This window comes from Balaenoptera borealis (assembly GCF_965194805.1).
Source record: "Balaenoptera borealis genome assembly, chromosome: 8".
NCBI lineage: Eukaryota > Metazoa > Chordata > Mammalia > Artiodactyla > Balaenopteridae > Balaenoptera > Balaenoptera borealis.
The window spans coordinates 91,980,627-91,994,833 of NC_138865.1; the positions used below are offsets into that span (position 1 = coordinate 91,980,627).

A 14,207-nucleotide genomic window follows, 5' to 3' on the forward strand; every position below is an offset into this window, starting at 1 on the left:
TGGACATATACACTACCAAATGTAAAATAGATAGCTAGTGGGAAGCAGCCGCATAGCACAGGGAGATCAGCTCTGTGCTTTGTGACCACCTAGAGGGGTGGGATAGGGAGACGCAAGAGGGAAGAGATATGGGAACATATGTATATGTATAACTGATTCACTTTGTTATAAAGCAGAAACTAACACACCATTGTAAAGCAATTATACTCCAATAAAGATGTTAAAAAAAAAAACAGTCATGTACCACAATGTTTATTATAGCTCTATTTACAATAGCCAGGACATGGAAGCAACCTAAGTGTCCATCGACAGATGAATGCATAAAGAAGATGTGGCACATATATACAATGGAATATTACTCAGCCATAAGAAGAAAAGAAATTGAGTTATTTGTAGTGAGGTGGATGGACCTAGAGTCTGTCATACAGAGTGAAGTAAGTCAGAAAGAGAAAAACAAATACTGTATGCTAACACATATATATGGAATCTAAAAAAAAAAAAAGGTTCTGAAGAACCTAGGGGCAGGACAGAAATAAAGATGCAGACATAGAGAATGGACTTGAGGACATGGGGAAGGGGAACGGTAAGCTGGGACGAAGTGAGAGAGTGGCACGGACATATATACACTACCAAATGTAAAATAGACAGCTAGTGGGAAGCAGCTGCATCACACGGGAAGACCAGCTCCGTGCTTTGTGACCACCTAGAGGGGTGGGGATAGGGAGGGTGGGAGGAAGACGCAAGAGGGAGGAGATATGGGGATATATGTATATGTATAGCTGATTCACTTTGTTATACAGCAGAAATTAACACACCGTTGTAAAGCAATTATACTCCAATAAAGATGTTAAAAAAAAAAAGTGAACACACACACTCACAAAAAAAGACTAGAAAACCATAAAAAAAAAAAAAAAAGCATCCGCCTGCCAACGCAGGGGACACATGTTGGAGCACTGGTCCTGGAAGATCCCACATGCCGCAGAGCAACTAAGCCTGTGCGCCAGAACTACTGAGCCTGCGCTATAGAGTTCACGAGCCACAACTACTGAAGCCCTTGTGCCTAGAGACTGTGCCTGGCAGCGAGAGAAGCCACCGCAGTGAGAGGCCCACGCACCACCACAAAGAGTAGCCCCTGCTTGCCGCAACTACAGAAAACCTGTGCACAGCAACGAAGACCCAATGCAGCCAAAAATAAATAAAATAAAATAAATAAATTTAAAATAAAAGAAGAAATCAACTCATCAGCACCTGATTCTATTCAGGATTGTTTTACAAGCCAGGGGATTCTGTGGTTCATTTTTGGTAATTTTTTTTCCCTAGAGAATTGCTGTAATTGTAAACTGAAATATTTTAGAACAGGCAGAGCTCTAAGTTTATATTTCTAAAAATAAAAACGCCTCAGTTTATGATATTAGATTAAGTGGAAGCCATTTTTCCCTTTCCAAAGTCAAAGCATACCATTCGCAGTCTTCCTGCCTTCTCTTGCCATAACTTCCTTCTTACAAGAAGAGGTCAAAAGCATTGTTCCATGAAAATCAAGTGGAGGGCTGGTAAAGCATCCTATTGCTTCTGTATTTCCAGGAATATTTGCTCTTCTAAGAGACAACTGGTCACAACTGGAATAAGGTGTTTCCTGAGAAACTTCTGGATCTCCTTCCAAGAACGTTCTTGTGCAGCTACATGTGGGATCACTTCTCCTCCCCAGTGCATGAAGAGGCGGAGATTGGAGATCCTCGAGGCACAGCACAGTGGGGAGTAGGGGGGCTCTATCAGGTGGCCTACCCCTGGGTAAGACAGCAGGGTCCAGTTGTTCTTCCCATGTCTCCTCAGCTGTTCTGTGGCTTGCTCCGCGTATACTTTGCTGTTGACATTCATATCTTCTTCTCCCACAATGAAGAGGAAATGTCCCTGGGCCTTTCTTTTCAATGGGGAGAAAAAAAGTCTCACTGGCTTCAGCTCTAGTATCCTCAAAAATGCGCTGTAAAAAAAAATAATAAAAAAAAAAAAAAAAAAAAAAAAAAAAAAAAAAATGCGCTGTAACTCTACTAATCCTAAGGTACTGATGGATAGTGAATGAGGAGAGAACAGCCAGGGCTGATTTATCTGACCACGATATACCTGTGGAATGTCAAGAATAAAGTTGGGCCCGTTAATAAGCGCGGCGGCTGTGACTTGCTTTAGGTGAATAGCCATGGAGAGTCCAGTCTCTGCTGTTTTGGACATGGAGACTACCCCAATACCCAGGCTAAGGACCTGTAAAAAATTAATAAACAAAAACCCCAATTAAATACAATCCGGAGACCAGAAGGGGGAGCTCTCACACCCTGCAACAATAGCAGAGCCCAAAAGGTAGAAAGACTGCTCTTCTTTCCAGGCAACGACTCAGCCAGTGAAAAGCCTTGGGCTCTTTGTTTACTGCCCTTCCCATCTTCCTTTTCCCCTCCAGGAAATCCTTCTCCTTCCCTTGCTGTGCAGGGACTTGCACATGCTTCACCATGGTTCCAGACCCCAAATTGCAATCTCAGCTGATCCTGAATAACTCCATCTTTGCCGGAGAAATATCTGGCATTCTATTTGTTTTAGGGCAACATTTGGTGGCTCATACAAGGACCAGAGGAGACCCCCCAAAGGTTCTAGGGCTGGTGAGCAAAGAGTTGCAGTATCCATGGTTGAGCCTTTTATTGCTCACTGCTTCTCTCGCTGACCCTGGAGTTTGAGGGTACATCTTTCTCCTGGATTCGAGCCCTTGTGGTCTGTGGAATAAGAATGCTGTCTGCCATATCAGTAAGCAAAAGATGTTGTGGCCATCAAGCCATCAGTCATTTACAGCCACACCTGCCCACCCTCAACCCCCCACGGAGAGCCCTGAGGGAACTTGGGATGGAAACAAAGAGGATGCTGGCTTTAGATAACTGAGGTGCATATCAAAGGAATGATTTCAGCGAGCCCAGAATCTTGCATCTTCCTGTACAAAGAAAAGCGCTAAATTCATTAACTTGAGATGTCTGGTTTTCTTTAATTAATAGTAATCTTTTGATGTACCAGGTTTTTGTTGCCAAACTCCTACATATCCTGGCTTCTCCCTTACCTCTTCAGAGCAGTCCCTCAGAGCTATCTGAGAGACTGCTCCTGGGCTTAAGTCCTTAGTTTGTCTGCCACAAAAACATAATTCTCAAATTTGAGGTTGTGCTTTTCCTTTCTTTCTTTTTTTTTTTCAGTTGACACCTCTTTGCATTTGAAGCTCTTCAGGCTGTGTGTGGGATCTATTTTAAAGTTTCATTCTTTCTGGTTAAAGCCTTGCTCTGTATGCAAGTACTCTTTTGGCACTTCAATCTGATTCTGAGATCAGACAGTTTCAACTGAAATTGGCTGAGAAGCTGTCAGCTGAGTTCCTTCAGGTACAGGGGCTGTTTCACTGAAACTGAGTCAGTTCAGCCATCAGCCCTTCCTTTGGAATAGGAGCTGTTCCATGGAACTAGCTGAGAAACCTTTGGCCTGGCTCCTCCAGGACGAAGCTGTTCCCTTAGAACTGGCTGGTATTAGGCCTGCAGACACTGTGAATGCAAGCTGTTTAAATTGAGCTGTAAATTGTTTAAGCTGTTGGAAAATTATTCTTTTACTCTAGAGAAAAATCTCTGAGAAAAGGGATCCCAGTTATATAAATATTTTGAGGGCACCCCCCCTCCCCCGCACTGAGACTCTAGCCAATTTTATATTTAAAAACCTTGGTTCTTCCTCATGCACATTTCTAACTAAATGGACTGACCTGACCAAAGGCAATTTAGAATATCAATAGCCATTATGGGTAATTTTGAAATCCCTGAACTTAATTTTCTTAAAACCAAATTGGATTACAAGAGCTCAAAAATCTTCAGACCTGAATGGAATGCCTATTTTGACTGGTATTTTGAGGCGATGGAATAAAATTTACGTTTTGAGTCCAGACAAGAAAATTTAAGCATAACATGGCCCCTGTCTGTATTGGGCCCTCCCTATGTGCAATGTGCATCTGCATTATACATTAACCAAATCGCCTCAAAGCAGGAATGCCTGCTTGACCATAAAGATCAACATTTTCCCTTCTTCATACACCAGCAATGTAACTCCTTGAAAGATAACATTTTTTTTTTAAATTTTTTTAACATCTTTATTGCAGTATAATTGCTTTACAATGGTGTGTTAGTTTCTGCTTTATAACAAAGTGAATCAGCTATACATATACATATATCCCCATATCTCCTCCCTCTTGTGTCTACCTCCCAACCTCCCTATCCCACCCCTCTAGGTGGTCACAAAGCACAGAGCTGGTCTTCCCGTGTGATGCAGCTGCTTCCCTCTAGCTATCTATTTTACATTTGGTAGTATATATAAGTCCATGCCACTCTCTCACTTCGTCCCAGCTTACCCTTCCCCCTCCCCATGTCCTCAAGTCCATTCTCTATGTCTGAGTTTTTATTTCTGTCCACCCCTAGGTTCTTCAAAACCACTTTTTTTTTTTTTTAGATTCCATATATATGTGTTAGCATACAGTATTTGTTTTTCTCTCTCTGACTTACTTCACTCTGTATGACAGACTCTAAGCCCATCCACCTCACTACAAATAATTGAATTTTGTTTCTTTTTATGGCTGAGTAATATTCCATTGTATATATGTGCCACATCTTTATCCATTCATCTGTTGAGGGACACTTAGGTTACTTCCATGTCCTGGCTATTGTAAATAGCACTGCAATGAACATTGTGGTACATGACTCTTTTTGAATTATGGTTTTCTCAGGGTATATGCCCAGTAGTGGGATTGCTGGGTCATATGGTAGTTCTATTTTTAGTTTTTTAAGGAACCTCCATACTTTTCTCCATAGTGGCTGTATCAATTTACATTCCCACCAACAGTGCAAGAGGGTTCCCTTTTCTCCACACCCTCTCCAGCATTTATTGTTTGTAGATTTTTTGATGATGGACATTCTACTGGTGTGAGGTGATACCTCATTGTAGTTTTGATTTGCATTTCTCTAATGATTAGTGATGTTGAGCATCCTTTCATGTGTTTGTTGGTAATCAGTATATCCTCTTTGGAGAAATGTCTATTTAGGTCTTCTACCCATTTTTGGATTGGGTTGTTTGTTTTCTTGATATTCAGCTGCATGAGCTGCTTGTAAATTTTGGAGATTAATCCTTTGTCAGTTGCTTCATTTGAAAATATTTTCTCCCATTCTGAGGGTTGTCTTTTCGTCTCGTTTATGGTTTCCTTTGCTGTGCAAAAGCTTTTTAGATTCATTAGGTCCCATTTGCTTATTTTTGTTTTTATTTCCATTTCTCTAGGAGGTGGGTCAAAAAGGATCTTGCTGTGATTTATGTCATAGAGTGTTCTACCTATGTTTTCCTCTAAGAGTTTGATAGTGTATGGCCTTACATTTAGGTCTTTAATCCATTTTGAGTTTATTTTTGTGTATGGTGTTAGGGAGTGTTCTAATTTCATATTTTTACATGTACCTGTCCAGTTTTCCCAGCACAACTTACTGAAGAGGCTGTCTTTTCTCCACTGTATATTCTTGCCTCCTTTATCAAAGATAAGGTGACCATAGGTGCGTGGGTTTATCTCTGGGCTATCTATCCTGTTCCATTGATCTATATTTCTGTTTTTGTGCCAGTACCATACTGTCTTGATTACTGTAGCTTTGTAGTATAGTGTGAAGTCAGGGAGCCTGATTCCTCCAGCTCCGTTTTTCTTTCTCAAGATTGCTTCGGCTATTCGGGGTCTTTTGTGTTTCCATACAAATTGTGAAATTTTTTGTTCTAGTTCTGTGAAAAATTCCAGTGGTAGTTTGATAGGGATTGCATTGAATCTGTAGATTGCTTTGGGTAGTAGAGTCATTGTCACAGTGTTGATTCTTCCAATCCAAGAACATGGTATATCTCTCCATCTGTTTGTATCATCTTTAATTTCTTTCATCAGTGTCTTATAGTTTTCTGCATATAGGTCTTTTGTCTCCTTAGGTAGGTTTATTCCTAGGTATTTTATTGTTTTTGTTGCAATGGTAAATGGGAGTGTTTCCTTAATTTCTCTTTGAGATTTTTCATCATTAGTGTATAGGAATGCAAGAGATTTCTGTGCATTAATTTTGTATCCTGCTACTTTACCAAATTCATTGATTAGCTCTAGTAGTTTTCTCGTAGCATCTTTAGGATTCTCTATGAATAATGTCATGTCATCTGCAAACAGTGACAGCTTTACTTCTTTTCCGATTTGTATCCCTTTTATTTCTTTTTCTTCTCTGATTGCTGTGGCTAAAACTTCCAAAACTATGTTGAATAATAGTGGTGAGAGTGGGCAACCTTGTCTTGTTCCTATCTTAGTGGAAATGGTGTCAGTTTTTGGACTATGTATCTTTGGTGAACTTTACATAAAACATCAGTGTTCCATTTTGATGTATGATCCATTGTTTTGAGAATGTATATAACTGTGCCTTTGACTTCTAAACAAGCGGAACAGTCCTCAAAAGGAACAGTCCTTTTCCTTTCTGCAAGACTGTCTCCTGGGTTAAAATCCTCAGCTTGGCTTGAATAAAATTCTCTATTTCTCCTTAAGATCAACTGTTGATTAATTTTTCATCCATAGTGACTTCCTAACATTATCAGGAGTCTAAAATTGCCTCTCTGCAAAATAAGATTTTAAGATTAACTGAGGCAAATGAATGATTAAAAAAGATAAAATGGCTCCTGAAGACTCAAACTCTTCTTTGGCTTCTTCATCTCAGCCTTTGCCTCTGATGCCATCTTGTCTCCCTCCCTCACTCCCTCATGCCCAGACTCTGCCCCGGGCACCATCTTCCTCCTTCCCTTCAAAGCCACCTACACCTCCTCTATACCTTCAATTTATTCATACTAATTCTCTTACCAAATTCCCTTATTCTCTGAAACTCTCCCCACACCCTTTTTCTCTGAACTTATCAGAGCCAGTCCCTTTAAAACTAAGCCTTCTGAGGATGCAAAGGCTTTATTTTTTATATTTCCTGAACTAAAGCTGAACTGTGAGCCATAGTCAAAGATTTTCCCAAAGTAACCAAAGATCCTCACAGGTTTGGTAAGTAATTTAATATAGTCGTTCAAACTTATCAACCTGGTTTTTCTAACATATATCTACTAGTTCATATGCTTGTCAGTGAAGGCCAGGCCCAGCATTAGATGAAAACTCCTAATTGGGAAAATCCTGAAAGTTCCCTCTGATGGAGAAAATTTTCACACATTGAGGTATGGAGAAGTCATCTTGGCTTACACATTGTTCAGCTTGAACTTTGTGTGAACTAAAACAGCCTGTCAAACACACACAACACATCTGCTTTAACCATTAAGGTAAAGAATGTCTGTTTTGAAGATAAGGATAAAAAACTCCCTTCTTATGACGTCCATATTAACACTCCCTCAAAGATAAGGTTCACTTCCCAGACAGCAGGGTCCTGTTGTCTCACTCTCTATATACTAAACCTGTCTCTTTTGGAAACTTGAAGGAATATACCCCTGTCGTGTTTGATGTATGTTCTTTACTCTGATAAGGTATATGACTATGCTAAAAACCGTGCTTCAACTGAGCAGTTTCTTAGAGTTATCTGAGAGGCTGTCTCCTGGGCTACAGTCCTCAGTTTGGCAAATAAAACTCTTTTCTATTCCTATTACAGATTGTTTATTGATTATTTCCATCAACACCTAAGAGTAAAACACGGAGACCAACCTGCTAACTTACATATGATCAAGCTTGGGCAATTGCTAGGTGACTTTTTCAAAACCTGTTGATTGGAACAAAATTCAGGCTTTTACATGAAAACTTGATGAATCTGCTCATGACTATTACAATCGACTTCAGATTATTTTTAAAGAAAATTCTGATCTTCTTTTAGAGGTTGATTCCACTCAGATAGCTTTAAACTTTATACTTATTAATGGGCTGAACCAGGACCATTCCCTTCTAGTAAAAAGAACCAGGATGGGATGGGAAACTAGAGTTTCCACTCCAGAGTCTAGTGAATCTGGCAACCAGCTGTCTCTCACTCTAAATGAGTCACCTCAATGAAAAATCACTGAAATTCTTAATCTTCAACTCCAGCAAATGAAGGTCCCTAAATGAAACCAAAACCCTCCCAGTTTGCCACAAAGAGCTATTGTCACAAAGAGCCAGGATGTCAGAAAAAAGATTGTTACAAATTTAAGCATTTTAGGCACCTTCCGCCCGCTAATCAGTCTTTCCAATGTCCTCTGAATTCTCAACAATGGGGCTCAGGGGGACTACAGGGGCTCTTCCTAATCTTCCCACTTAATAGAATTGGAGAAACATTTCTCCAGATTGGGGATGAATCTCTTTCAGTCCTAACTGACAATGGAACCACAATCTTGGTACTCAACACCACTACTATAAAGCAGTCCCTGCCTTGGAGTACTAAAACAGTTCAAACAGTGGGATCTCTAATGAACCCCAAGAGCTTCCTATCTCTGAACCTATTCCCTTTTGTTTAGGCCCTTTGAGAGATACACACCCTTTTCTCCTTAGTTCCTCTGCCCTTATCCATTTATTAGGTCAAGACTTCTTAAAGAAGTATCCATGGCAGAGTTTCTTTATCCCAAAGGGGGGAAATAATTCTAGATTTGACAATAGTCATCAAAGTAACCAATCATGTAAATTAAATCACCCTTTGACATCTTTAATTGCTTCAGCTCTGACAGTCCTAGAGCTGATTCTGAAAACTCTGATTATTTGTCCCTATTGAATCAGCTACCACCCTCCTACGGACAAAATCTCCACCTGACACTGGCAAAATTTACAGCATGCCTCCCATCACGATTCAGATAAGTCCCTCAAAATCTCTTCCCGGAATTAATCAATACCCTATAAGTAAAGAAGCCCTTCAAGGCATGAAGCCCATAATAGAAGATTACAGGTCTCAAGACATCATTATCCCTTGTACTAGTCTTTCTAATACTTCTATTTAACCTGTGAGAAAACCTAAGGACCCAGGATGGAGGTTCATCCAGGACCTCCAAGTAATAAACAACACTGTTATCCCTCGACCCCCTGTTGTTCCTAACCCTCATATGTTACTAACATCCATTCTCACTGAAAGTGAATTCTTTACTGTAATTGATTTATGCAGTGCATTCTCTAGTATTCCAGTTGACGAAGCCAGCCAATAACTTTTGCCTTCACTTGGGAAGAAAAACAATTCACTTGGACACTAATGCCTCAGGTTTAACTGAGTCCTTATTTCTCAAATCCTGAAGGCTGATCTGGATGATATAAATTACCTTAGAGGTTCTATTTTGTTGCAATATGTGGATGATTTGCTTCTTTGCTCTCCTTCTCAAGCCTCCTCATAGGAAGACAGCATCCACTTGCTAAAGCTTTTAGCCTCAAAGGGACATAAAATTACCAAAGAAAAACTGTAGTTTGTCCAAACCCAGGTTTGATATTTAGGGCATCTGATATCAGAACAAGAACTACACCTATATCCAGATAGACTTTATAGTGTCCTAAGTTTCCCAAAACCCCAAACTAAACATTATCTGTGACTATTTCTTGGGTTAGTTGGTTATGCTGAAATGAGATCCCAAATTTCTCTCTTATGGCCAAACCTCTGTATGTTTTATTCAAGAATAACAACCCCAGCCCAATTTAATGGGAAAAATCAGATGACGTAGCTTTTAAGGCCTTAAAGGAGAGTTTGAAGAACCCACCTGCCCTGGGGCATCCCAATTATCAGATTCCCTTTTTCCTTTTTGTATATGAAAAAGAAGGAAATACCCTTGGGGTACTCATCCCATAACACAGGGACCACCATTGACCCATAGGGTATTATAGTCAGCAACTGGACCCTGTAATATGGGGATACCTGCCTTGCCTTAGAGTCATGAGGCCCCTGCTCTTTCAGTTAAAACCATTGAGAAAATCGTTGTGGGATCCACTTTAACCATTTTTGTACTTCATGCATTAGAAGCTTTCCTGAATTCTCATCACTCTCAACATTTCTCAGTCAGCCACTTCACCCCCATGAAGTCCTTTTGTTAACTGCCCCTCACATAACTCTTCTATATTGTATTAAGCTTAACCCTGCTACTCTTCTCTACATCACTGACGAAGTCCCTTTTGACAGCTTAACGTTGAGAGATCACCTCCTGACTGCTCATGATGATCTACAGGAAAATCCTCTGAGTAATGCTGACCTCTCATGGTTCACTGGTGGTTCTTATTTAAAAGCTGCTAGTGGCAAATATTGTGCTGGGTAAGCTACTTCAACTCCTTTGATGTTGTTGAGGCAGCATCTTTACCTATGGCTACTTTGGCCAAACAGGCTGAATTATACACTCTTACATGGGCTTGTACTTTAGACAAGGACAAAACTGGTAATATTTATACTGATAGCAGATATGCTTTCAGAGTAGCTCATGATTTTGGAATGTTGTAGAAGCAACATGGCTTCCTTACTCCCAGCAGAAATAAAATTTTAAATGGCCCCTATGTTCAGAAATTTTTACCTGCTGCCTTAGCTATTATTAATACTTTGGGAACATTCTAACCCTGACTCTCTGCAAGCTAAGGAAATAACCTTGCTGACATTTCTGCAAAAAAAGGCTGGTCTTAAAGGGACCAGCAGCAGCCAAACCTTTGTCATGGTCCAAAGAGTTTTTCCCCAAGTGGTAACTTAAGAAAACTCGCTAGAGAAGTCCAAAAATTGGCCTCAGAAAAGGAAAAACAAGATTGGAAATTCAACAATTGTTGGTTTGATAAAAAGAGAAAGCTCTTGTTTAGACCAAATAACAACCCAGTCCTACCAGAGACTCTAAAATTCCCACTCCTCCCCACTGCATATGCATTAAACTATTGATCTATTGACAAAATGACAGCATTCATGAATCAGTAGTGGTGGGGAAACACTAACTAACCCATGAAAAGTGCATACCTCACTTGTCCCACTTGTCCAAAATACAACCCAGGGAAGCCTGTTCATACTGCTCCCAGACATTTTTAACTGCCTAATAGACCATTCGAGGTCTGACAAATGGGTTTCATACAACTTTCTCCACCTCACGGATATAAATATGTTTTAGTCATGGTCTGTATGTTTTCACAATGGACTGTTGCCTTCCCTTACAGACAGGCTACTGCCTTTTCTGTGGCTAAATTCCTTTTGGAAAAGATTATCTGTACCTGGGGAACTCCTCTTCAATTTCATAGTGATCAAGGAACCCTTTTACTGACCAGGTGCTTTGATAAGTCTGTGCTGTTTGGCTGGTTTTACACATTTCACTGTACTTTCCGCTCTCAAACCTTTGGCTTAGTCGAACACACCAGTGGCATTATTAAGACTCAGTTAGCAAAATTGGTACAGGCCCTCTAAGTACTTTGACCAAAAACATTGCCATTCGTTCTTCTAAATCTCAGATCCATACTTTTTGGAACCCATAAACTCTCACCCTTTGTGACAGTCAAATGACACCCAATGTTTTGGCTCCTGCTTCTTTTGACCCACAACTGATAAAAGAAGAGATACTCCAATATTGCAAAGGCCTAATTGCTTCTATTAAAAATAACTATGTTTTGGTAGAACAATCTTTTCACAGTGTACTCTTGGGAGACAAGGACCTTATGATTCACATTCTGCAACCTGGAGATTTCATCTACTGGAAAAGACACTTCCATAAAAGCTCTCTTCAGCCTCACAGGAAAGGCCCTTGTGCACCAAACTCCAAGGAATAGACTCTTGGATTCATGTGACACATCTAAAGAAAGCATCAAACCCTGACTAGACCTGCACATCATCCAGTGACCTGAAAGTAAAGATTTCCCAGAATTGAAGCAGATGACATCTGATGAGACAACTTTCCCAAGATATTCAGACCAGGTCTATTGGAAGTTTGCCAACTTTTGATGATGACATAATGCTTTAGATGATCTTGATAACATATGGATTTTAGATTAAAAGTGCCTGATAGTTGTCCCTCCCTGTTACTTGCATGGTACCTCAACTGGTTTCCAATCTATGCACTTGCCCTCCAGTGTGAGACACTACACCCAGAAAAGGTCCTTCCTGGCATTGAGGGACAAAAAGCTGCTGAAACAGGAAAACCTGACTCTTGATCAGTGATGTTTTCAGAGAAAGATCTTGATCTAAAGGGGGAAATGTAAAAAATTAATAAACTAGAAATCTCAATTAAATAGAGTTGGGAGACTAGAAGGGGGAGCTCTCATACCCTGCAACAAAGTCCAACTAGAAGAAGAAATACTCCTCTTCTTTCCTGGCAAGGATTCAGCCAATGAAAAGCCATAGAGTCTTTGTTTACTATAGCTCTTCCCCCGCCCACTTCCTTTTCCCCTCCATAAAAGTGCTCTCTTTCCCTTGCTGTGTTGGGACTTGCACGTGGCTCTCCATGGTTGAGACACCAAATTCCAGTTCTCTGCTGATCTCAAATAAACCCATCTTTGCTAGAGAAATATCTGGAGGTCTATTTATTTTAGGTCAATAGTCCCGAAAATAATAGAAATGAGATGTTGATTCTATCCATCATTTAGCAAAACCCTACAATCTCAAACAACCAAAGAACTTCAATGGCCAGTGGGAACAAAGCACGTACTAATCCCACCCACGCGCCCAGTTCTAGAGTTTTGGAATATGTAACTAATGTCCAAGGAAAATGCTCCTTCAAGAATATGTCAGGTTCTACTGACTGAATACTATGGATTTAACATTGCTGATAATGCTGGCATGTTGACTTAATGTCTGAAACTGCCACGGCCATCTTGTGACCTTGAGGAGAAGGCCAGGAAATTACAGAAATGTGAATCCAGTCTCCTCAGTAAGAAACTCCACTGAGTTTCCAAACTAAAGCTGGAACCACCTATCTCCAGATCTGTTACATGAGAGAATAAAATGCCTTATGTTGATGTTGTTTAAGCCACACTCAGTGACTTTTCTGGAAACATAGCCAGAACATTCCTAATGGATTCACCATGGGAGGAACACGTGCTAAAACTCGGGAGCAGTGCATTCAGGTAACCATAGTAGCTCTTCATTTCTTGAGTTTAGAGTATCAGACGGGAAGTAGCAAAATAAGGCTGGAAAAGAAAACAGCAGCTTGACAGGGAATGGCTTTGAAGAACATGCTAATAAGCAGCCTTTACTCTTTTCCTAACTACAGTGGGGAAACAGGACAGATTTTAAGGAGAGGCATAAGATAAGGCAGAAGTATGCAGAAGTCAGATTATGGAAAATTTTATCTAACATGCTAGGAAGCCTGACTAGGAAGCCTAGTAAATTGGGAGATGGTTAAGCAAGAGAGTAAAATAACTGTGCTCTAGAAAAACCAGTCTTATGACTCTGACTTGCAAAACTGGAGGCAGAAAAGCCAAGCTTATTGCAATGGTACAGGCAAGAAATAATGGTGCCCTGAGCTAAGCAGCACCAGCAGGGATAAAAAGGAAACAAGACAATGAATTAGTTATGAGTGCAGAATATACAGCTCCTAGTTACCAATTTGGTATAGGAGAGCAAAGGAAAAGAAGGAGTTAAAGTTTTTTTTTTTGTTGTTGTTGTTTTTTATACAAAATAAAGCCTTCATTCTCCTTGAGCACTGGCCCCATGCAAGGATAGTTTCAGAGAGTCACATCTCTTCTAAAGCCTTACTGATTCCCTAGATTTTCTTAGGAAAAAAAAGACATTTTATTAAGTAATGTTTGGGGGTTTTTTCTTACTATTTAGAAAAATATGAATGAATGTACCACTTGTATCTAGCTGACATAAATGTGAGAAATTCTTATGGTAAAGGGGGAAAAAAATGAAACAAATTGAGTCATATATACACTCCATTTTTCATCCTGCATATTAAGAGAAGTGGCTTGAACCACCCTCCTCCCTGCCCTTTGGGTTAAAAGAAACTTTCAAGCTCTGAAATTCTATATCAAGTTAAAAGATATAGTCACAGTTATGGCAAGGAGAGATGAGAACTCAGAATGGATTTGGCCATGGAAGATAAAGTAAAAGCCAGTATAACATGGATGAAGGTGACTCAGATATATGCAGGCTTTATCTAATTTACTTCTGGCCTTTGGCAGAACACTAACTCTTATTACAACGTCTGCCACCAAATTTTCAATTGCTATCTGTGTGATATTGGTAGAAAGAATGATAGAAAAGTCACGCAGCACCTACAAGGCGACCCAGGCT

The 14,207-nt window shown here is 40.1% G+C and overlaps 1 protein-coding gene across 1 annotated transcript in view; it reads right to left on the minus strand.

Annotated features, from left to right (window-relative positions):
- Positions 1-282: 282 nt before the first annotated feature.
- LOC309632797 (bile acid-CoA:amino acid N-acyltransferase-like) overlaps positions 283-14,207 on the minus strand; it is a 42,912-nt gene continuing 28,987 nt past the window's right edge. The window contains 3 exon segments of the mRNA XM_082400634.1: positions 283-1,917; positions 1,919-1,978; positions 2,026-2,253. Of these exon segments, the coding sequence (XP_082256760.1) occupies positions 1,561-1,917; positions 1,919-1,978; positions 2,026-2,253 (645 nt within the window). The 3' untranslated portion in view covers positions 283-1,560.